The 23805-nt window shown below is 48.4% G+C and overlaps 1 protein-coding gene across 1 annotated transcript; it reads left to right on the forward strand.

Moving 5' to 3' along the window:
• The first annotated feature begins 15808 nt into the window (after positions 1-15808).
• Positions 15809-21657, forward strand: LOC118936471 (activating signal cointegrator 1 complex subunit 3-like). Its single transcript, XM_036970560.1, has 3 exons — positions 15809-16328; positions 16758-16829; positions 21538-21657. The coding sequence occupies exons 1-3, from the start codon at positions 16062-16064 to the stop codon at positions 21571-21573; spliced, it is 375 nt and encodes a 124-aa protein (XP_036826455.1). The 5' UTR covers positions 15809-16061; the 3' UTR covers positions 21574-21657.
• The last annotated feature ends 2148 nt before the right edge of the window (positions 21658-23805 follow it).

The following is a 23805-nucleotide window of genomic DNA, read 5'->3' on the forward strand; positions in this document are numbered from 1 at the left end:
AAACATCTGCCAGGAAGCATAGGAACTGAGAAGTGGTCTGTGGTTATCACCTGCAGAACCACTCCTTTATTGGGGGTGTCTTGCTAATTGCCTTCCACCTGTTGTCTATTCCATTTGCACAACAGCATGTGAAATGTATTGTCAATCAGTGTTGCTTCCTAAGTGGACAGTTTGATTTCACAGAAGTGTGATTGACTTGGAGTTACATTGTGTTGTTTAAGTGTTCCCTTTATTTGTTTTAACAATACTTAAACGTAAACCTATCCAACAATAACCTATTAAAAGCTGTTCTGTAGCAATGAGGTTTGTGCAGTAGGCTATAGGCCCAAAACCATTATCACTGCGTATTGGCTATGCTGGAATTGCCCTGCCAATGTTGTTCTTCTCAGATGATTTAAATTCTATTTCAAAACGTATGGTTTATGATCACACCGGTTCTAGATCAGTTGTTGTATTACTTGTGAGGACCAGCTGAGTGAGCATACATTTTAATAAAGTGCTTTTTTTATTTCATGGACTGATGGTGCCTCCATCTGAAAAAGGGGACGTCTTCCAGCTGATGGTGAAACTCGAGTCTCATGCTCAAATTCATGTTACTCCTATGACCAGTGGAAGTGAAATATTCCTCCATATAAAAATAGACACAAGCCGCTAATAATAACAATGCAAGCATTTCCATACCCTTTGCTGCTCATCCATTGCAGCTGCCGTGCTGGTTGAAATGCGAGTGGAAGAAGGGAGAAGCTCATTTAATGGCGTATAAAAGTGTTCAATAAAAAGTGGTTACAGTGTTGAATAAAACTGTAAACGTGAACTGACTCATAAAAACAGCAGCTCTTTGCTCTCTAGTTATGGTTTTAAAGTCTCACAGTATCAATTTGGCTGTGCATCGAGGAAACTGCAGACACGGTAATCTGAGCCATCCGATTGACCAGCTGTAGGACCATAGGTGCACTTGATTTGCTCTCCGTGCTGGCGAATATGGCACTCGGAGGCAGCGGTACAGCGAAGCCTAATCATAACAATTATTCTGGGTGATTACATTTTTTTGGTAGTCACACTGGTGCCCCCCAAATAAAATTCCAGGTCACACAGGAAAATGTTTTAGAGCATATGCGACCAAAATGGTTGCACTTTAGAGCCCTGGTCCCAGCCCTTATTCTACCCTTTCCCCCCCCCTTGTCCCCTCCCACCACACTAGCCTGGCGGTCAGCCCACTCCGACAGGTCAGTCCCTCCCTCTATCATTACACCAGGTTCTCCTCACCATGGTGAACATTATGCACAAGGTCATTCATATTAATATTAGTACAACACCGTCATTGTTAAATATTGTAAGAGTTTTGTCTAGTCTTGGTTTGTGGAGCTGTGTGTTTACCTCAGTCAGAGTCAGTGATTTAGCTTTAGTTAGCCTGTCTGTCTGTGGGCTGTGCTGTCTGTGCTGTGTGTTTCTGTATCTGAGTGGGATGCCTGATTCCCTCTTATGATGATTGACAGCGTCATGCGCAGGAATCTACCCGGCCGTTTTGGGATATTACAGTGATTATGCAAATTCCGACAGTCTGGGAAATCGGAGCCATCGTTCCGGAGTGTCCCGCAACCGTGTACCATTGTGATGAGCTAGCGTCAGGTGTCAATCCCAGCCAAGGAGGAAATGAATAAATGGAGGGGGGATAGAGAGATGCATGGTAGGAATTTTCATGGTCTCCTAGGTGACAAGAGGGATTGGAATGATTTGTTTTTTTTCCATTGGCAGACACACACACACACACACACACACACACACATCGATATACCAGTATGAATGTTAAAATATTGATGACAGATATAAAAGTTGGAGATGAAAGAGTGTTGAGAACAAAATGGAGAAAGAGACCGATTAGAGAGGGTGACAGAGATGGGAGAGATGGAGAGAGAAGGATACTGACAAGATATAGTGCTGCTTTTTATTTATTTATTTATTTTAGTGTGCTGTGACGTCGGGGACCTCTGGGTGGGTAAGGTTAACAGTCAGGTAATTGAAAAGCAGTCTGTACGTCTGACCGCTGTTGACTCCGTTCACAGCCTATTCATGTGCAGCTCTAGCTGCTATCACTGGAGAAGGGCTGAGGGAGTGTCGTGTGAGGCCACACCTAGAGACTCTCCTAGACCGCACACTGCAGCCTCTTTGTCTGTCTCTTTGCATTTGTCCAGGGTGTTAGAAATGCTTATAACACTTGAACAAGGAGCCTTGGGCTGTTATGAAGGCATATAATGTCTTATAATGCATTATGACTGCTCATTCGGTCTATACACAGGCAGGTGTTTCAGAGGTGTTTTTTTTTTTTTTTTTTGCACATAAAATCCAAGATGGATCCAACCGTCCTGAGTAGCACAGCAGAAATGTCTTTCCTGTGTTTCTCCAGCCAGCGTTTGTAATTAAGGTGTTTGTGCCGTACTGCAGCCAACAGTCAACAGCACATTGAAAGGTGTCTTTAAGACGCTGTGAATTATTGATTGGCGCACAGTAAGCAAGATTGTTGCCTCCGGAAGTACAAAAAGGAGTCACCTCATCAATAAATATGATGAGGTAGAGAGGAAACAACGCAAGAGTTCGCCGAAGGAGAAGGACAGGGTCTTTAGTTCTCTGGTTTCCAAGAAGAGACAAATCAGTCAGAGCACAGACAGCACTGCAGACACAGGGCTCTGTTGTAGAGCCTTCCAGGGAAGTCTGTGGGGGTCCAGTAACCCTAAAGCTGTGGTTGCTCTACAAGTCTTCAGGCCTCAGCCACAGTCATAACCCACAAATCATATCTCATATATGATCATATCAATATTTAGGTTAACCATCAAAGTTGCGGTAACTTTGATCCAGAACACACAGGAGTTAATGGAACAACCAGACTTCAGAATGATATGTGCTTCAGTGAGACGGTGAGGAAGCGTGATGGTGTGTATCTTTATATGACAAGCTTAGATAGACCTATAAACCATTGGGTTCAGGCCCCAGTAGAGAAATCCACCATATCTTATTCCTTCTCAACGGAACCCACAAATGTAGACACATAAGAAACCGGATTCTTTATGGTTCACTCTTTCTCCCTCCCAAAGATGTTCAGTCATTTTTGTTGTTGTTGAGAAGTTCACATACTTAGCCTCCATTCCTACCCACAATACACCAGGAGTTGAAGGACCCCAATCCCATTGCACAGATACCCCCAACCCTAACTACACACACACACACACACACCCCTCCTGTCCAATTACCGCTACACCTGACAGGCTAGCCTAATTGTTAGTGTTTTCTGCTGGAGGATCCACGGCTGGAGGAACCACGGCTGGAGGAACCACGGCTGGAGGAACCACGGCTGGTACTCCTGACACAGGAGGAACCGGGTTCTTAAGTTCACATCTTTTAACCTCATGAATATGGAAATCCCTGCCTCTAAATTAAGTCGAGGCTCTAAGGATGCTTTATTTTCCTCCTTTCTCTTTATGTAAATTTAGGATGATCACTGAAGCAGTTATCACATGTGATGTTTAGCTTGTCAAAGTTTTGGTTTATTTAATTTAAAAAAAATTCCAGTCGTCTGGGAGATTTAACGCCAGACTTTGCGTTGCTCCGTAGATAAACTTAGGTTATTATCTGCATCACCGTTCATCACTGGAGGCATTAGTGTGGATGGCTCTTTGGTAAAGTATCATAGATGCAGAAGTGTGGAATACTGTATAATTAACTAATGCTGATCATGTAATGTGTTGGTATTGCTGAAACATTGAATAGACTATCTGGGACAAAGCTCAGGGAAAGCAGCCGCCCTCTAGAGCCCATTAACAGTGAGAGTAATGGAGAAATGGTGTGCATAAGAAGCCCACTATCATCTCAACCAGGCTGACTGGGGCACTATTAATGAACATAATGTGTATCTACAGTATGGACCGCTATGTACCACTGGGCTGACACAGTGTGTGTGTGTGTGTTAGGCTGATCCGGGCCAGGTCTATTGGCTGCCAGGGATTGGCTGGACCCTATCTTGATAGAGGGTATAGACGGGTACTGCATCACATTAAAATCCTTGCCAATCTTCCCTGTCACACTCACCACAGGAGGCAAGGAGATGGGCCTCTCACACTCTCTCTCTCCTTCGATGCTCTCTGTCTGTATCTATCTGTTCTCGCTCTTCCTCACTTCTCTGTCTGCATCTATCTGTTCTCTCTCTTCCTCGCTTCTCTGTCTACATCTATCTGTTCTCTCTCTTCCTCGCCTCTCTGTCTGCATCTATCTGTTCTCTCTCTTCCTCGCTTCTCTGTCTACATCTATCTGTTCTCTCTCTTCCTCGCTTCTCTGTCTGCATCTATCTGTTCTCTCTCTTCCTCGCCTCTCTGTCTGCATCTATCTGTTCTCTCTCTTCATCGCTTCTCTGTCTGCATCTATGTGTTCTCCCTCGCTGCTCTCTGTCTGCATCTCTCTGTTCTCTCTCTTCCTAGCCTCTCTGTCTGCATCTATCTGTTCTCTCTTCCTCACTGCTCTCTGTCTGCATCTATCTGTTCTCCCCCACTGCTCTCTGTCTGCATCTATCTGTTCTCTCTCCCTCGCTGCTCTCTGTCTGCATCTATCTGTTCTCTCTCCCTCGCTGCTCTCTGTCTGCATCTATCTGTTCTCTCTCTTCCTCGCTGCTCTCTGTCTGCATCTATCTGTTCTCTCTCTTCCTCGCTGCTCTCTGTCTGCATCTATCTGTTCTCTCTCTTCCTCGCTGCTCTCTGTCTGCATCTATCTGTTCTCTCTCCCTCGCTGCTCTCTGTCTGCATCTATCTGTTCTCTCTCCCTCGCTGCCCTCTGTCTGCATCTATCTGTTCTCTCTCCCTCGCTGCTCTCTGTCTGCATCTATCTGTTCTCTCTCTTCCTCGCTGCTCTCTGTCTGCATCTATCTGTTCTCTCTCTTCCTCGCTGCTCTCTGTCTGCATCTATCTGTTCTCTCTCCCTCGCTGCTCTCTGTCTGCATCTATCTGTTCTCTCTCCCTCGCTGCTCTCTGTCTGCATCTATCTGTTCTCTCTCTTCCTCGCTGCTCTCTGTCTGCATCTATCTGTTCTCTCTCTTCCTCGCTGCTCTCTGTCTGCATCTATCTGTTCTCTCTCTTCCTCGCTGCTCTCTGTCTGCATCTATCTGTTCTCTCTCGCTGCTCTCTGTCTGCATCTATCTGTTCTCTCTCCCTCGCTGCTCTCTGTCTGCATCTATCTGTTCTCTCTCTTCCTCGCTGCTCTCTGTCTGCATCTATCTGTTCTCTCTCTTCCTCGCTGCTCTCTGTCTGCATCTACCTGTTCTCTCTCCCTCGCTGCTCTATGTCTGCATCTATCTGTTCTCCCTCACTGCTCTATGTCTGCATCTATCTGTTCTCTCTCCCTCGCTGCTCTCTGTCTGCATCTATCTGTTCTCTATCGCTGCTCTCTGTCTGCATCTATCTGTTCTCTCTCTTCCTCGCTGCTCTCTGTCTGCATCTATCTGTTCTCTCTCTTCCTCACTGCTCTCTGTCTGCATCTATCTGTTCTCTCTCTTCCTCGCTGCTCTCTGTCTGCATCTATCTTTTCTCTCTCTTCCTCGCTGCTCTCTGTCTGCATCTATCTGTTCTCTCTCTTCCTCGCTTCTCTGTCTGCATCTATCTGTTCTCTCTTCCTCGCTACTCTCTGTCTGCATCTATCTGTTCTCCCTCACTGCTCTCTGTCTGCATCTATTTGTTCTCTCTCCCTCGCTGCTCTCTGTCTGCATCTATCTGTTCTCCCTCGCTGCTCTCTGTCTGCATCTATTTGTTCTCTCTCCCTCGCTGCTCTCTGTCTGCATCTATCTGTTCTCCCTTGCTTCTCTCTGTCTGCATCTATTTGTTCTCTCTCCCTTGCTGCTCTCTGTCTGCATCTATCTGTTCTCTCTCCCTCGCTGCTCTCTGTCTGCATCTATCTATTCTCTCTCTTCCTCGCTGCTCTCTGTCTGCATCTATCTGTTCTCTCTCTTCCTCGCTTGTCTCTGTCTGCATCTATCTGTTCTCTCTCCCTCGCTGCTCTCTGTCTGCATCTATCTGTTCTCTCCCTCGCTGCTCTCTGTCTGCATCTCTCTGTTCTCCCTCGCTGCCCTCTGTCTGCATCTATCTGTTCTCGCTCTTCCTAGCCTCTCTGTCTACATCTATCTGTTCTCTCTTCCTCGCTGCTCTCTGTCTGCATCTATCTGTTCTCCCTCACTGCTCTCTGTCTGCATCTATCTGTTCTCTCTCCCTCGCTGCTCTCTGTCTGCATCTATCTGTTCTCTCTCCCTCCCTGCTCTCTGTCTGCCTCTATCTGTTCTCTCCCTCGCTGCTCTCTGTCTGCATCTCTCTGTTCTCCCTCGCTGCCCTCTGTCTGCATCTATCTGTTCTCTCTCTTCCTAGCTTCTCTGTCTGCATCTATCTGTTCTCTCTTCCTCGCTGCTCTCTGTCTGCATCTATCTGTTCCCCCCCACTGCTCTCTGTCTGCATCTAACTGTTCTCTCTCCCTCGCTGCTCTCTGTCTGCATCTATCTGTTCTCTCTCTTCCTCGCTGCTCTCTGTCTGCATCTATCTGTTCTCTCTCATCCTCGCTGCTCTCTGTCTGCATCTATCTGTTCTCTCTCTTCCTCGCTGCTCTCTGTCTGCATCTATCTGTTCTCTCTCCCTCGCTGCTCTCTGTCTGCATCTATCTGTTCTCTCTCGCTGCTCTCTGTCTGCATCTATCTGTTCTCTCTCCCTCGCTGCTCTCTGTCTGCATCTATCTGTTCTCTCTCTTCCTCGCTGCTCTCTGTCTGCATCTATCTGTTCTCTCTCTTCCTCACTGCTCTCTGTCTGCATCTATCTGTTCTCTCTCTTCCTCGCTGCTCTCTGTCTGCATCTATCTTTTCTCTCTCTTCCTCGCTGCTCTCTGTCTGCATCTATCTGTTCTCTCTCTTCCTCGCTTCTCTGTCTGCATCTATCTGTTCTCTCTTCCTCGCTACTCTCTGTCTGCATCTATCTGTTCTCCCTCACTGCTCTCTGTCTGCATCTATTTGTTCTCTCTCCCTCGCTGCTCTCTGTCTGCATCTATCTGTTCTCCCTCGCTGCTCTCTGTCTGCATATATTTGTTCTCTCTCCCTCGCTGCTCTCTGTCTGCATCTATCTGTTCTCCCTTGCTGCTCTCTGTCTGCATCTATTTGTTCTCTCTCCCTTGCTGCTCTCTGTCTGCATCTATCTGTTCTCTCTCCCTCGCTGCTCTCTGTCTGCATCTATATATTCTCTCTCTTCCTCGCTGCTCTCTGTCTGCATCTATCTGTTCTCTCTCCCTCGCTGCTCTCTGTCTGCATCTATCTGTTCTCTCCCTCGCTGCTCTCTGTCTGCATCTATCTGTTCTCCCTCACTGCTTTCTGACTGCATCTATTTGTTCTCTCTCCCTCGCTGCTCTCTGTCTGCATCTATCTGTTCTCCCTCGCTGCTCTCTGTCTGCATCTATCTGTTATCTCTCCCTCGCTGCTCTCTGTCTGCATCTATCTGTTCTCTCTCTTCCTCACTTCTCTGTCTGCATCTATCTGTTCTCTCTCTTCCTCGCTGCTCTCTGTCTGCATCTATCTGTTCTCTCTTCCTCGCTGCTCTCTGTCTGCATCTATCTGTTCTCTCTCCCTCGCTGCTCTCTGTCTGCATCTATCTATTCTCTCTCTTCCTCGCTGCTCTCTGTCTGCATCTATCTGTTCTCTCTCTTCCTCGCTTGTCTCTGTCTGCATCTATCTGTTCTCTCTCCCTCGCTGCTCTCTGTCTGCATCTATCTGTTCTCTCCCTCGCTGCTCTCTGTCTGCATCTCTCTGTTCTCCCTCGCTGCCCTCTGTCTGCATCTATCTGTTCTCGCTCTTCCTAGCCTCTCTGTCTGCATCTATCTGTTCTCTCTTCCTCACTGCTCTCTGTCTGCATCTATCTGTTCTCCCTCACTGCTCTCTGTCTGCATCTATCTGTTCTCTCTCCCTCGCTGCTCTCTGTCTGCATCTATCTGTTCTCTCTCCCTCCCTGCTCTCTGTCTGCCTCTATCTGTTCTCTCCCTCGCTGCTCTCTGTCTGCATCTCTCTGTTATCCCTCGCTGCCCTCTGTCTGCATCTATCTGTTCTCTCTCTTCCTCGCTTCTCTGTCTGCATCTATCTGTTCTCTCTTCCTCGCTACTCTCTGTCTGCATCTATCTGTTCTCCCTCACTGCTCTCTGTCTGCATCTATTTGTTCTCTCTCCCTCGCTGCTCTCTGTCTGCATCTATCTGTTCTCCCTCGCTGCTCTCTGTCTGCATCTATTTGTTCTCTCTCCCTCGCTGCTCTCTGTCTGCATCTATCTGTTCTCCCTTGCTTCTCTCTGTCTGCATCTATTTGTTCTCTCTCCCTTGCTGCTCTCTGTCTGCATCTATCTGTTCTCTCTCCCTCGCTGCTCTCTGTCTGCATCTATCTATTCTCTCTCTTCCTCGCTGCTCTCTGTCTGCATCTATCTGTTCTCTCTCTTCCTCGCTTGTCTCTGTCTGCATCTATCTGTTCTCTCTCCCTCGCTGCTCTCTGTCTGCATCTATCTGTTCTCTCCCTCGCTGCTCTCTGTCTGCATCTCTCTGTTCTCCCTCGCTGCCCTCTGTCTGCATCTATCTGTTCTCGCTCTTCCTAGCCTCTCTGTCTACATCTATCTGTTCTCTCTTCCTCGCTGCTCTCTGTCTGCATCTATCTGTTCTCCCTCACTGCTCTCTGTCTGCATCTATCTGTTCTCTCTCCCTCGCTGCTCTCTGTCTGCATCTATCTGTTCTCTCTCCCTCCCTGCTCTCTGTCTGCCTCTATCTGTTCTCTCCCTCGCTGCTCTCTGTCTGCATCTCTCTGTTCTCCCTCGCTGCCCTCTGTCTGCATCTATCTGTTCTCTCTCTTCCTAGCTTATCTGTCTGCATCTATCTGTTCTCTCTTCCTCGCTGCTCTCTGTCTGCATCTATCTGTTCCCCCCCACTGCTCTCTGTCTGCATCTAACTGTTCTCTCTTCCTCGCTGCTCTCTGTCTGCATCTATCTGTTCTCTCTCTTCCTCGCTGCTCTCTGTCTGCATCTATCTGTTCTCTCTCATCCTCGCTGCTCTCTGTCTGCATCTATCTGTTCTCTCTCTTCCTCGCTGCTCTCTGTCTGCATCTATCTGTTCTCTCTCCCTCGCTGCTCTCTGTCTGCATCTATCTGTTCTCTCTCGCTGCACTCTGTCTGCATCTATCTGTTCTCTCTCCCTCGCTGCTCTCTGTCTGCATCTATCTGTTCTCTCTCTTCCTCGCTGCTCTCTGTCTGCATCTATCTGTTCTCTCTCTTCCTCACTGCTCTCTGTCTGCATCTATCTGTTCTCTCTCTTCCTCGCTGCTCTCTGTCTGCATCTATCTTTTCTCTCTCTTCCTCGCTGCTCTCTGTCTGCATCTATCTGTTCTCTCTCTTCCTCGCTTCTCTGTCTGCATCTATCTGTTCTCTCTTCCTCGCTACTCTCTGTCTGCATCTATCTGTTCTCCCTCACTGCTCTCTGTCTGCATCTATTTGTTCTCTCTCCCTCGCTGCTCTCTGTCTGCATCTATCTGTTCTCCCTCGCTGCTCTCTGTCTGCATCTATTTGTTCTCTCTCCCTCGCTGCTCTCTGTCTGCATCTATCTGTTCTCCCTTGCTGCTCTCTGTCTGCATCTATTTGTTCTCTCTCCCTTGCTGCTCTCTGTCTGCATCTATCTGTTCTCTCTCCCTCGCTGCTCTCTGTCTGCATCTATATATTCTCTCTCTTCCTCGCTGCTCTCTGTCTGCATCTATCTGTTCTCTCTCCCTCGCTGCTCTCTGTCTGCATCTATCTGTTCTCTCCCTCGCTGCTCTCTGTCTGCATCTATCTGTTCTCCCTCACTGCTTTCTGACTGCATCTATTTGTTCTCTCTCCCTCGCTGCTCTCTGTCTGCATCTATCTGTTCTCCCTCGCTGCTCTCTGTCTGCATCTATCTGTTATCTCTCCCTCGCTGCTCTCTGTCTGCATCTATCTGTTCTCTCTCTTCCTCACTTCTCTGTCTGCATCTATCTGTTCTCTCTCTTCCTCGCTGCTCTCTGTCTGCATCTATCTGTTCTCTCTTCCTCGCTGCTCTCTGTCTGCATCTATCTGTTCTCTCTCCCTCGCTGCTCTCTGTCTGCATCTATCTATTCTCTCTCTTCCTCGCTGCTCTCTGTCTGCATCTATCTGTTCTCTCTCTTCCTCGCTTGTCTCTGTCTGCATCTATCTGTTCTCTCTCCCTCGCTGCTCTCTGTCTGCATCTATCTGTTCTCTCCCTCGCTGCTCTCTGTCTGCATCTCTCTGTTCTCCCTCGCTGCCCTCTGTCTGCATCTATCTGTTCTCGCTCTTCCTAGCCTCTCTGTCTGCATCTATCTGTTCTCTCTTCCTCACTGCTCTCTGTCTGCATCTATCTGTTCTCCCTCACTGCTCTCTGTCTGCATCTATCTGTTCTCTCTCCCTCGCTGCTCTCTGTCTGCATCTATCTGTTCTCTCTCCCTCCCTGCTCTCTGTCTGCCTCTATCTGTTCTCTCCCTCGCTGCTCTCTGTCTGCATCTCTCTGTTCTCCCTCGCTGCCCTCTGTCTGCATCTATCTGTTCTCTCTCTTCCTAGCTTCTCTGTCTGCATCTATCTGTTCTCTCTTCCTCGCTGCTCTCTGTCTGCATCTATCTGTTCCCCCCCACTGCTCTCTGTCTGCATCTATCTGTTCTCTCTCCCTCGCTGCTCTCTGTCTGCATCTATCTGTTCTCTCTCCCTTGCTGCTCTCTGTCTGCATCTATCTGTTCTCTCTCTTCCTCGCTGCTCTCTGTCTGCATCTATCTGTTCTCTCTCATCCTCGCTGCTCTCTGTCTGCATCTATCTGTTCTCTCTCTTCCTCGCTGCTCTCTGTCTGCATCTATCTGTTCTCTCTCCCTCGCTGCTCTCTGTCTGCATCTATCTGTTCTCTCTCGCTGCTCTCTGTCTGCATCTATCTGTTCTCTCTCCCTCGCTGCTCTCTGTCTGCATCTATCTGTTCTCTCTCTTCCTCGCTGCTCTCTGTCTGCATCTATCTGTTCTCTCTCTTCCTCACTGCTCTCTGTCTGCATCTATCTGTTCTCTCTCTTCCTCGCTGCTCTCTGTCTGCATCTATCTTTTCTCTCTCTTCCTCGCTGCTCTCTGTCTGCATCTATCTGTTCTCTCTCTTCCTCGCTTCTCTGTCTGCATCTATCTGTTCTCTCTCCCTCGCTGCTCTCTGTCTGCATCTATCTGTTCTCCCTCGCTGCTCTCTGTCTGCATCTATTTGTTCTCTCTCCCTCGCTGCTCTCTGTCTGCATCTATCTGTTCTCCCTTGCTGCTCTCTGTCTGCATCTATTTGTTCTCTCTCCCTTGCTGCTCTCTGTCTGCATCTATCTGTTCTCTCTCCCTCGCTGCTCTCTGTCTGCATCTATATATTCTGTCTCTTCCTTGCTGCTCTCTGTCTGCATCTATCTGTTCTCTCTCTTCCTCGCTGCTCTCTGTCTGCATCTATCTGTTCTCTCTCCCTCGCTGCTCTCTGTCTGCATCTATCTGTTCTCTCCCTCGCTGCTCTCTGTCTGCATCTATCTGTTCTCCCTCACTGCTTTCTGACTGCATCTATTTGTTCTCTCTCCCTCGCTGCTCTCTGTCTGCATCTATCTGTTCTCCCTCGCTGCTCTCTGTCTGCATCTATCTGTTATCTCTCCCTCGCTGCTCTCTGTCTGCATCTATCTGTTCTCTCTCTTCCTCACTTCTCTGTCTGCATCTATCTATTCTCTCTCTTCCTCGCTGCTCTCTGTCTGCATCTATCTGTTCTCTCTTCCTCGCTGCTCTCTGTCTGCATCTATCTGTTCTCTCTCCCTCACTGCTGTCTGTCTGCATCTATTTGTTCTCTCTCCCTCGCTGCTCTCTGTCTGCATCTATCTGTTCTCCCTCGCTGCTCTCTGTCTGCATCTATTTGTTCTCTCTCCCTCGCTGCTCTCTGTCTGCATCTATCTGTTCTCCCTTGCTTCTCTCTGTCTGCATCTATTTGTTCTCTCTCCCTTGCTGCTCTCTGTCTGCATCTATCTGTTCTCTCTCCCTCGCTGCTCTCTGTCTGCATCTATCTATTCTCTCTCTTCCTCGCTGCTCTCTGTCTGCATCTATCTGTTCTCTCTCTTCCTCGCTTGTCTCTGTCTGCATCTATCTGTTCTCTCTCCCTCGCTGCTCTCTGTCTGCATCTATCTGTTCTCTCCCTCGCTGCTCTCTGTCTGCATCTCTCTGTTCTCCCTCGCTGCCCTCTGTCTGCATCTATCTGTTCTCGCTCTTCCTAGCTTCTCTGTCTGCATCTATCTGTTCTCTCTTCCTCGCTGCTCTCTGTCTGCATCTATCTGTTCTCCCTCACTGCTCTCTGTCTGCATCTATCTGTTCTCTCTCCCTCGCTGCTCTCTGTCTGCATCTATCTGTTCTCTCTCCCTCGCTGCTCTCTGTCTGCATCTATCTGTTCCCCCCACTGCTCTCTGTCTGCATCTATCTGTTCTCTCTCCCTCGCTGCTCTCTGTCTGCATCTATCTGTTCTCTCTCCCTCGCTGCTCTCTGTCTGCATCTATCTGTTCTCTCTCTTCCTCGCTGCTCTCTGTCTGCATCTATCTGTTCTCTCTCATCCTCGCTGCTCTCTGTCTGCATCTATCTGTTCTCTCTCTTCCTCACTGCTCTCTGTCTGCATCTATCTGTTCTCTCTTCCTCGCTACTCTCTGTCTGCATCTATCTGTTCTCCCTCACTGCTCTCTGTCTGCATCTATTTGTTCTCTCTCCCTCGCTGCTCTCTGTCTGCATCTATCTGTTCTCCCTCGCTGCTCTCTGTCTGCATCTATTTGTTCTCTCTCCCTCGCTGCTCTCTGTCTGCATCTATCTGTTCTCCCTTGCTGCTCTCTGTCTGTATCTATTTGTTCTCTCTCCCTTGCTGCTCTCTGTCTGCATCTATCTGTTCTCTCTCCCTCGCTGCTCTCTGTCTGCATCTATATATTCTGTCTCTTCCTTGCTGCTCTCTGTCTGCATCTATCTGTTCTCTCTCTTCCTCGCTGCTCTCTGTCTGCATCTATCTGTTCTCTCTCCCTCGCTGCTCTCTGTCTGCATCTATCTGTTCTCTCCCTCGCTGCTCTCTGTCTGCATCTATCTGTTCTCCCTCACTGCTTTCTGACTGCATCTATTTGTTCTCTCTCCCTCACTGCTCTCTGTCTGCATCTATCTGTTCTCCCTCGCTGCTCTCTGTCTGCATCTATCTGTTATCTCTCCCTCGCTGCTCTCTGTCTGCATCTATCTGTTCTCTCTCTTCCTCGCTTCTCTGTCTGCATCTATCTATTCTCTCTCTTCCTCGCTGCTCTCTGTCTGCATCTATCTGTTCTCTCTTCCTCGCTGCTCTCTGTCTGCATCTATCTGTTCTCTCTCCCTCGATGCTCTCTGTCTGCATCTATCTGTTCTCCCTCGCTGCTCTCTGTCTGCATCTATCTGTTCTCTCTCCCTCGCTGCTCTATGTCTGCATCTATCTGTTCTCCCTCGCTGCTCTATGTCTGCATCTATCTGTTCTCTCTCTTCCTCGCTGCTCTCTGTCTGCATCCATCTGTTCTCCCTCGCTGCTCTCTGTCTGCATCTATTTGTTCTCTCTCCCTCGCTGCTCTCTGTCTGCATCTATCTGTTCTCCCTCACTGCTCTATGTCTGCATCTATCTGTTCTCTCCCACTGCTCTATGTCTGCATCTATCTGTTCTCTCTCACTGCTCTATGTCTGCATCTATCTGTTCTCCCTCGCTGCTCTCTGTCTGCATCTATCTGTTCTCTCTCCCTCGCTGCTCTCTGTCTGCATCTATCTGTTCTCTCTCCCTCGCTGCTCTCTGTCTGCATCTATCTGTTCTCCCTCGCTGCTCTCTGTCTGCATCTATCTGTTCTCTCTCCCTCGCTGCTCTCTGTCTGCATCTATCTGTTCTCTCTCTCTCCCTCGCTGCTCTCTGTCTGCATCTATCTGTTCTCTCTCTTCCTCGCTTCTCTGTCTGCATCTATCTATTCTCTCTCTTCCTCGCTACTCTCTGTCTGCATCTATCTGTTCTCCCTCACTGCTCTCTGTCTGCATCTATTTGTTCTCTCTCCCTCGCTGCTCTCTGTCTGCATCTATCTGTTCTCCCTCGCTGCTCTCTGTCTGCATCTATTTGTTCTCTCTCCCTCGCTGCTCTCTGTCTGCATCTATCTGTTCTCCCTTGCTGCTCTCTGTCTGCATCTATTTGTTCTCTCTCCCTTGCTGCTCTCTGTCTGCATCTATCTGTTCTCTCTCCCTCGCTGCTCTCTGTCTGCATCTATATATTCTGTCTCTTCCTTGCTGCTCTCTGTCTGCATCTATCTGTTCTCTCTCTTCCTCGCTGCTCTCTGTCTGCATCTATCTGTTCTCTCTCCCTCGCTGCTCTCTGTCTGCATCTATCTGTTCTCTCCCTCGCTGCTCTCTGTCTGCATCTATCTGTTCTCCCTCACTGCTTTCTGACTGCATCTATTTGTTCTCTCTCCCTCGCTGCTCTCTGTCTGCATCTATCTGTTCTCCCTCGCTGCTCTCTGTCTGCATCTATCTGTTATCTCTCCCTCGCTGCTCTCTGTCTGCATCTATCTGTTCTCTCTCTTCCTCGCTTCTCTGTCTGCATCTATCTGTTCTCTCTCTTCCTCGCTGCTCTCTGTCTGCATCTATCTGTTCTCTCTTCCTCGCTGCTCTCTGTCTGCATCTATCTGTTCTCTCTCCCTCGATGCTCTCTGTCTGCATCTATCTGTTCTCCCTCGCTGCTCTCTGTCTGCATCTATCTGTTCTCTCTCCCTCGCTGCTCTATGTCTGCATCTATCTGTTCTCCCTCGCTGCTCTATGTCTGCATCTATCTGTTCTCTCTCTTCCTCGCTGCTCTCTGTCTGCATCCATCTGTTCTCCCTCGCTGCTCTCTGTCTGCATCTATTTGTTCTCTCTCCCTCGCTGCCCTCTGTCTGCATCTATCTGTTCTCCCTCACTGCTCTATGTCTGCATCTATCTGTTCTCTCCCACTGCTCTATGTCTGCATCTATCTGTTCTCTCTCACTGCTCTATGTCTGCATCTATCTGTTCTCCCTCGCTGCTCTCTGTCTGCATCTATCTGTTCTCTCTCCCTCGCTGCTCTCTGTCTGCATCTATCTGTTCTCTCTCCCTCGCTGCTCTCTGTCTGCATCTATCTGTTCTCCCTCGCTGCTCTCTGTCTGCATCTATCTGTTCTCTCTCCCTCGCTGCTCTCTGTCTGCATCTATCTGTTCTCTCTCTCTCCCTCGCTGCTCTCTGTCTGCATCTATCTGTTCTCTCTCTTCCTCGCTTCTCTGTCTGCATCTATCTATTCTCTCTCTTCCTCGCTGCTCTCTGTCTGCATCTATCTGTTCTCTCTTCCTCGCTGCTCTCTGTCTGCATCTATCTGTTCTCTCTCCTTCGCTGCTCTCTGTCTGCATCTATCTGTTCTCTCTCCCTCAATGCTCTATGTCTGCATCTATCTGTTCTCCCTCGCTGCTCTATGTCTGCATCTATCTGTTCTCTCTCTTCCTCGCTGCTCTCTGTCTGCATCCATCTGTTCTCCCTCGCTGCTCTCTGTCTGCATCTATTTGTTCTCTCTCCCTCGCTGCTCTCTGTCTGCATCTATCTGTTCTATCTCACTGCTCTATGTCTGCACCTATCTGTTCTCTCTCCCTCGCTGCTCTCTGTCTGCATCTATCTGTTCTCTCTTCCTCGCTTCTCTGTCTGCATCTATCTGTTCTCTCTCTTCCTCGCTGCTCTCTGTCTGCATCTCTCTGTTCTCCCTCGCTGCTCTCTGTCTGCATCTATTTGTTCTCTCTCCCTCGCTTTCTCTCTCCCACCCACACAGACACACCTACACTGTCTTTCCTGCTCTAAAGTTTATGCTTCTTGTCCACCTCATGTGTAAGAAGCACTTCTCTCACTTCTTCCCTTTCAAGGAGACTTATGTAGGGAAGCATCCAGGTTTGATCCAAATCACCTACTGAAATCCCTTTGTGTCATGACTGGTGAAGTCCAGTCGGATTGTGATGTCATCTGTGTGGGACGTTGCGGTAAGATGTCCATTCAGAGTACGTCATCATGGTGTGACCTTTGACCTTGGTGTGGGTTTATTCCAGGTGGAGTCAACCCAGAGTATGATCCGTATCCTGGGTCTGTCGGCCACGCTGCCCAACTTCCTTGACGTGGACTCCTTCCTCCACGTCAACCTCTACATTGGACTCTTCTACTTCGACAGCCACTTCAGACCCGTGCCCCTCGGACAGAGCTTCGTAGGCATCAAGACCACCAACAAGGTGACCACATACATACACACACACACACTGCTAACACGCATCAAGCTGTCCATACTGCCAGAGCTCATGTGTCTTTTGCAGGACCATGAGTTTTGTTTTACCACGTTCTTCTGAATCATTTGATCTGGTTAAACGTAGGGAAAGGGGATACACAACTGAGTTGCACAACTGAATGCAATCAACCCGAAATGTGTCTTCTGCATTTAACCCAACCCCTCTGAATCAGAGAGGTGAGGGGGCCTGCCTTAATCGATGTCCATCTCATCTGTGCCTGGATAGCAGTTGTTTTTGGGAGTTAACTGCCTTGCTCAAGGGCAGAATGGAAGGTTTTTTCACCTTGCCAGCTCAGGGATTCAAACCAGCGACCTTTCGTTTACTGGGCCAATGCTTTTAAACAGTTCTAATACAGCTAATATGGGTTTCTCTCAGATCCAGCAGCTTCATGATATGGAGGAGGATTGCTATGAGAAGGTTCTGGAGCAGATCAGAAATGGACATCAGGTAAGGTTCTCTGTACTGTGTGTTAGTCTGTCTCCCTCTCCAGCCCCCAGCTTTACTCCACCAGACTCCCTCTCCCAGCTTTACTCCACCAGACTCACTCCCCCAGCTTTACTCCACCAGACTCACTCCCCCAGCTTTACTCCACCAGACTTACTCACCCAGCTTTACTCCACCAGACTCCCTCCCCCAGCTTTACTCCACCAGACTTACTCACCCAGCTTTACTCCACCAGACTCCCTCCCCCAGCTTTACTCCACCAGACTCACTCCCCCAGCTTTACTCCACCAGACTCCCTCCCCCAGCTTTACTCCACCAGACTTACTCTCCCCTGCTTTACTCCACCAGACTCCCTCCCCTAGCTTTACTCCACCAGACTTACTCCCCTAGCTTTACTCCACCAGACTCACTCCCCCAGCTTTACTCCACCAGACTTACTCACCCAGCTTTACTCCACCAGACTCCCTCCCCTAGCTTTACTCCACCAGACTCCCTCCCCCAGCTTTACTCCACCAGACTCACTCCCCCAGCTTTACTCCACCAGACTCCCTCCCCCAGCTTTACTCCACCAGACTTACTCCCCCAGCTTTACTCCACCAGACTCCCTCCCCCAGCTTTACTCCACCAGACTCACTCCCCTAGCTTTACTCCACCAGACTCCCTCCCCCAGCTTTACTCCACCAGACTCCCTCCCCCAGCTTTACTCCACCAGACTCCCTCCCCCAGCTTTACTCCACCAGACTCACTCCCCTAGCTTTACTCCACCAGACTCCCTCCCCCAGCTTTACTCCACCAGACTCCCTCCCCCAGCTTTACTCCACCAGACTTACTCCCCCAGCTTTACTCCACCAGACTCCCTCCCCCAGCTTTACTCCACCAGACTCCCTCGCCCAGCTTTACTCCACCAGACTCCCTCCCCCAGCTTTACTCCACCAGACTCCCTCCCCCAGCTTTACTCCACCAGACTCCCTCCCCCAGCTTTACTCCACCAGACTCCCTCCCCCAGCTTTACTCCACCAGACTTACTCCCCCAGCTTTACTCCACCAGACTCCCTCCCCCAGCTTTACTCCACCAGACTTACTCCCCCAGCTTTACTCCACCAGACTCACTCCCCCAGCTTTACTCCACCAGACTTACTCCCCCAGCTTTACTCCACCAGACTTACTCCCCTAGCTTTACTCCACCAGACTCCCTCCCCCAGCTTTACTCCACCAGACTCCCTCCCCCAGCTTTACTCCACCAGACTCCCTCCCCCAGCTTTACTCCACCAGACTCCCTCCCCCAGCTTTACTCCACCAGACTCCCTCCCCCAGCTTTACTCCACCAGACTCCCTCCCCCAGCTTTACTCCACCAGACTCCCTCCCCCAGCTTTACTCCACCAGACTTACTCCCACAGCTTTACTCCACCAGACTTACTCCCCCAGCTTTACTCCACCAGACTCCCTCCCCCAGCTTTACTCCACCAGACTCCCTCCCCCAGCTTTACTCCACCAGACTCCCTCCCCCAGCTTTACTCCACCAGACTTACTCCCACAGCTTTACTCCACCAGACTCACTCCCCCAGCTTTACTCCACCAGACTCCCTCCCACAGCTTTACTCCACCAGACTCCCTCCCCCAGCTTTACTCCACCAGACTCCCTCCCCCAGCTTTACTCCACCAGACTCCCTCCCCCAGCTTTACTCCACCAGACTTACTCACCCAGCTTTACTCCACCAGACTCACTCCCCCAGCTTTACTCCACCAGACTTACTCACCCAGCTTTACTCCACCAGACTCCCTCCCCTAGCTTTACTCCACCAGACTCCCTCCCCCAGCTTTACTCCACCAGACTCCCTCCCCCAGCTTTACTCCACCAGACTCCCTCCCCCAGCTTTACTCCACCAGACTCCCTCCCCCAGCTTTACTCCACCAGACTCCCTCCCCCAGCTTTACTCCACCAGACTTACTCCCACAGCTTTACTCCACCAGACTCACTCCCCCAGCTTTACTCCACCAGACTTACTCCCCCAGCTTTACTCCACCAGACTTACTCCCCCAGCTTTACTCCACCAGACTTACTCCCCCAGCTTTACTCCACCAGACTCCCTCCCCTAGCTTTACTCCACCAGACTCACTCCCCCAGCTTTACTCCACCAGACTCCCTCCCCCAGCTTTACTCCACCAGACTCCCTCCCCCAGCTTTACTCCACCAGACTCACTCCCCCAGCTTTACTCCACCAGACTTACTCCCCTAGCTTCCAGAGTTGTGGATTCACCCGTTTCCACTCAGCCCCATCTGCACTGTGTGTTGAGTTCCCAGTCCAGCCTGCTGGTTCTGTCTGTATCCCCTTAACATACACTCACACACCTATGTGCACAACATGTACACACACTTAGGCACACCACGAGCGCATACACATGTGTGTGTGTACACATTGTCTCACTCAAACACACACAGTGCACAAGTAAATGAATCTACACACAGTTTGCATGCTGTCAATAACGTTTTTTAAAAGGATCTGAAATACTGTACCAGGTTCTGGTATCTGAATTGGAGAATGTGGTTTGTGCATAATGTTATTATGTGTGGTTTGTGCATAATGTTATTATGTGTGGTTTGTGCATAATGTTATTATGTGTGGTTTGTGCATAATGTTATTATGTGTGGTTTGTGTTTTCAGTCTCACAGTAGGTGAGTCTAGATGTGATGTCATCTTTCTGTCTGTGGGTCACAGCCCTGGAGCCAAAACTCTCCAATAGGGAGCATCTGTCTAGGCTCCATATTAAATTGTCAGAAGTGGCTGTGACATATATTAATTTAATCTGGGAGGGTGATAGATGGAATTGTCTGGATGAAGCCCCCTGGCCCTCCTGTGCTGGGGTTTCAGCCCGGCAGACGGAACTTTAATAAGCTCTCAAACTAGCGGTTACCGTGGAAGCTTCCCTCCTCACAGCTCTGCACTGATAAAACAGCTTCAATAAATAACAGTTTGCTGCAGTGGTTTCTCTGGGCCCACAGCGAGGGGATGGAAGAGGCGCCAGGCTATGCTGCTCAATCTGTGCTAACCCCTGCTTAATATAGGTGATCCTGCAGAAAAAGAGGTTTAACTTTAGGCTAATTAATAGAATAGACTATTTAGTTATATCACATCGACATTTCACATTGTGGGTGTGTGTGTGTGTGTGTGTGTGTGTGTGTGTGTGGCGTGTGATGTACAGCATCACATTAACAGAATGTTTCACTTCATCTGGCGTTGCTGCCGCAAGTCATTTCCAAACCCCAGACATTCTGTAATTTCTTAAGTCACTGTGCTGAGGAGATGAAACTATTCAGCTAGGCCCTGCTGCTGCTGCCTTCAACATGGCTGAATGATGACACATTAGACTTGAAGAGAAAGAAGAGAAGTTTCAAGCTGACATTTCAAAATGTTTTGAGCTTGTAATGCATCATGTAAAATGTGCTACAACATATACAGCACGGCTTTGGTGACTCTCCTGTCTCACAAACTCATTTGACTGCTGCTATTGGACAAACTGGAGTTACTGGAAAGTACATTTGATTCCAACCCTGCCTGAAAATGAATGTAATATGATGATTATGACAATTCTTATTTTTAGTTAACGGTTATTGGCTGTAATTGTCCACTGTGATTATCTCTGCCCTACACACACACTGCACCAATGGGTTGACATTGATCCTCTGTGTGAAATGTGAAATTAGACAGAGGGAGGGAAATCTATTTCTCTGTGTGTGTGTGTGTCCAGTGAACGTTTGGTAGTGACGTAGTGGTAAAAAATAATGCTGGGTAAACTGATCGGTGGGTGCAGTGGCATTATGATACATGTGCAAAAACAAATTCTACAAAAATTGACAACGTGACCATTTGCATGACAATTAATTGTTATCCAAAATTCCATAACAGGAACAGCCCTGTGTGCGTGCGTTCGTGCGTGCGTGCGCATAGTAGGGGTGTAACTGTGCCAGCCCAGCAGTGAGTGGTTAGAACGAGAACAGTGACAGAGAGAGGGATGACACTTCTGAGCTCTGCAGCAGAACAGGAATCAATGGTGGCACATTATCTGTTCTAAGGAAACACACACCCTTCAGGCCTGTACTCACACACGTGCACATAGAGAGACACACACTCACACATGGATATTAACATGCTATCTCTCCCTTTCATATCTCCCCACCCACTGTTTCTCATATTTTCTCTCTCTCCCTCAGAGGGGGGTGGGGGGGGGCGAGAGGAAGAGAGTCCATTGCCTCCATCTCATAACTGTCTTGTATTTCTGTTATTGATTGTTTTGTCTGTGGTATTGACTGTTTTACAAGGGCAGTCTGAGTGTAATAGGAAAATTACAGCCCTTCTCTGTCCTTTAACAAAAGATTAAAATGGCACCATGACCTTCTGTTGTTCTCATACAATACAGCAAGAGAAGTATCTGCAATCACAATGGAGCTTTAGTGTGGCAAGGAACAAACACCACTGTACAGTAGTGCTTTTAGATGAAAGAGGAATGTTGTAGCGTACATTGTGGGCTGACCTCTACCTCTGTGTGTTTTGACCTCTGACCTTTGACCCCAGACTGACCTATGTCTGTGTTCTCTGCATATCCATTCCAGGTGATGGTGTTTGTCTATGCTCAAGACTGACTTCTCTCCGTCCTCTGTGTTGTTCCCTTTGACCCAGACTGACCCATGTCTCTGTTTTCTGTGTGACCCAGGTGATGGTGTTTGTCTCGCTCGTAATGCCCCGGTGAGGACAGCCATGGGGCTGATCGAGATGGCTAAGAACCTTCTTCCAGCCAGACCATGGACCTGACTACGGCCAGTGTGAGAAACCAGTAAGGAACACACTAATCACTATTCTTCTAGACAGTGTTGACTCAATTCAGTACCAACCAATACAGTAGCTAAGCTGGAGACTGTTACTCCTACCCCTATCTATCATGATGCCGTGTTTGAATGTACTAAAGTTACTGTAACTATAGACTCCAGTCTACTGGAGTGTGTACTACTGGTTAGGAGTAGATGTGGGTTAGGAGTAAATACTGGTTAGGAGTAGACGTGGGTTAGGAGTGACTACTGCTTAGGAGTAGACGTGGGTTAGGAGTAGATGTGGATTAGGAGTAGATGTGGGTTAGGAGTAGATGCGGGTTAGGAGTAGATGTGGGTTAGGAGTAGATGTGGGTTAGGAGTAGATGCGGGTTAGGAGTAGATGTGGGTTAGGAGTAGATGAGGGTTAGGAGTAGATGTGGGTTAGGAGTAACTACTGGTTAGGAGTAGATGTGGGTTAGGAGTAGATGTGGGTTAGGAGTAGATGTGGTTTAAGAGTAGATGTGGTTTAAGAGTAACTACTGGTTAGGAGTTGACGTGGGTTAGGAGTAAATACTGGTTAGGAGTAACTACTAGTTAGGAGTAGATGTGGGTTAGTAGTGACTACTGCTTAGGAGTAGACGTGGGTTAGGAGTAACTACTGGTTACGAGTAGATGTGGGTTAGGAGTGACTACTGGTTAGGAGTAGACGTGGGTTAGGACGAGACGTGGTTAGGAGTAACTACTGGTTAGGAGTAGATGTGGGTTAGGAGTAACTACTGGTTAGGAGAAGACGTGGGTTAGGAGTAACTACTGGTTAGGAGTAGATGTGGGTTAGGAGTAACTACTGGTTAGGAGTAGATGTGGGTTAGGAGTAACTACTGGTTAGGAGTAACTACTGGTTCAGGAGTAGACGTGGGTTAGGACTATATGTGGGTAGGAGTAACTACTGGTTAGGAGTAGATGTGGGTTACTGTAACTATAGACTCCAGTCTATTTTCGAGGGTACTAAAGTTACTGTAACCGTTGACTCCAGTCTATTTGAGTGGGTACTAAAGTTACTGTAACCGTAGACTCCAGTCTACTGGAGTGTGTACTAAAGTTACTGTAACTGTAGACTCCAGTCTACTGGAGTGTGTACTAAAGTTACTGTAACCGTAGACTCCAGTCTACTGGAGTGTGTACTAAAGTTACTGTAACTGTAGACTCCAGTCTACTGGAGTGTGTACTAAAGTTACTGTAACCGTAGACTTCAGTTTACTGGAGAGTGTACTAAAGTTACTGTAACCGTAGACTCCAGTCTACTGGAGTGTGTACTAAAGTTACTGTAACCGTAGACTCCAGTCTATTGGAGAGGGTACTAAAGTTACTGTAACTGTAGACTCCAGTCTACTGGAGTGTGTACTAACGTTACTGTAACTGTAGACCCCAGTCTACTGGAGTGTTTACTAACGTTACTGTAACTGTAGACTCCAGTCTACTGGAGTGTTCACTAACGTTACTGTAACCATAGACTCCAGTCTACTGGAGTGTGTACTAACGTTACTGTAACTGTAGACCCCAGTCTACTGGAGTGTTTACTAACGTTACTGTAACTGTAGACTCCAGTCTACTGGAGTGTTCACTAACGTTACTGTAACCATAGACTCCAGTCTACTGGAGTGTTTACTAACGTTACTGTAACTGTAGACTCCAGTCTACTGGAGTGTTTACTAACGTTACTGTAACTGTAGACTCCAGTCTACTGTAGTGTTTACTAACGTTACTGTAACTGTAGACTCCAGTCTACTGGAGTGTTTACTAATGTTACTGTAACTGTAGACTCCAGTCTGTTGGAGAGGGTACTAAAGTTACTGTAACTGTAGACTCCAGTCTGTTGGAGAGGGTACTAAAGTTACTGTAACCTTAGACTCCAGTCTACTGAAGTGGGTACTAAAGTTACTGTAACTGTAGACTCCAGTCTACTGGAGTGTGTACTAAAGTTACTGTAACCGTAGACTCCAGTCTACTGGAGAGGGTACTAAAGTGACTGTAACCGTAGACTCCAGTCTATTGGAGAGGGTACTAAAGTTACTGTAACTGTAGACTCCAGTCTACTGGAGTGTTTACTAACGTTACTGTAACTGTAGACTCCAGTCTACTGGAGTGTTTACTAACGTTACTGTAACCGTAGACTC

This window comes from Oncorhynchus mykiss, chromosome 3 (assembly GCF_013265735.2).
Source record: "Oncorhynchus mykiss isolate Arlee chromosome 3, USDA_OmykA_1.1, whole genome shotgun sequence".
NCBI classification, from domain to species: domain Eukaryota; kingdom Metazoa; phylum Chordata; class Actinopteri; order Salmoniformes; family Salmonidae; genus Oncorhynchus; species Oncorhynchus mykiss.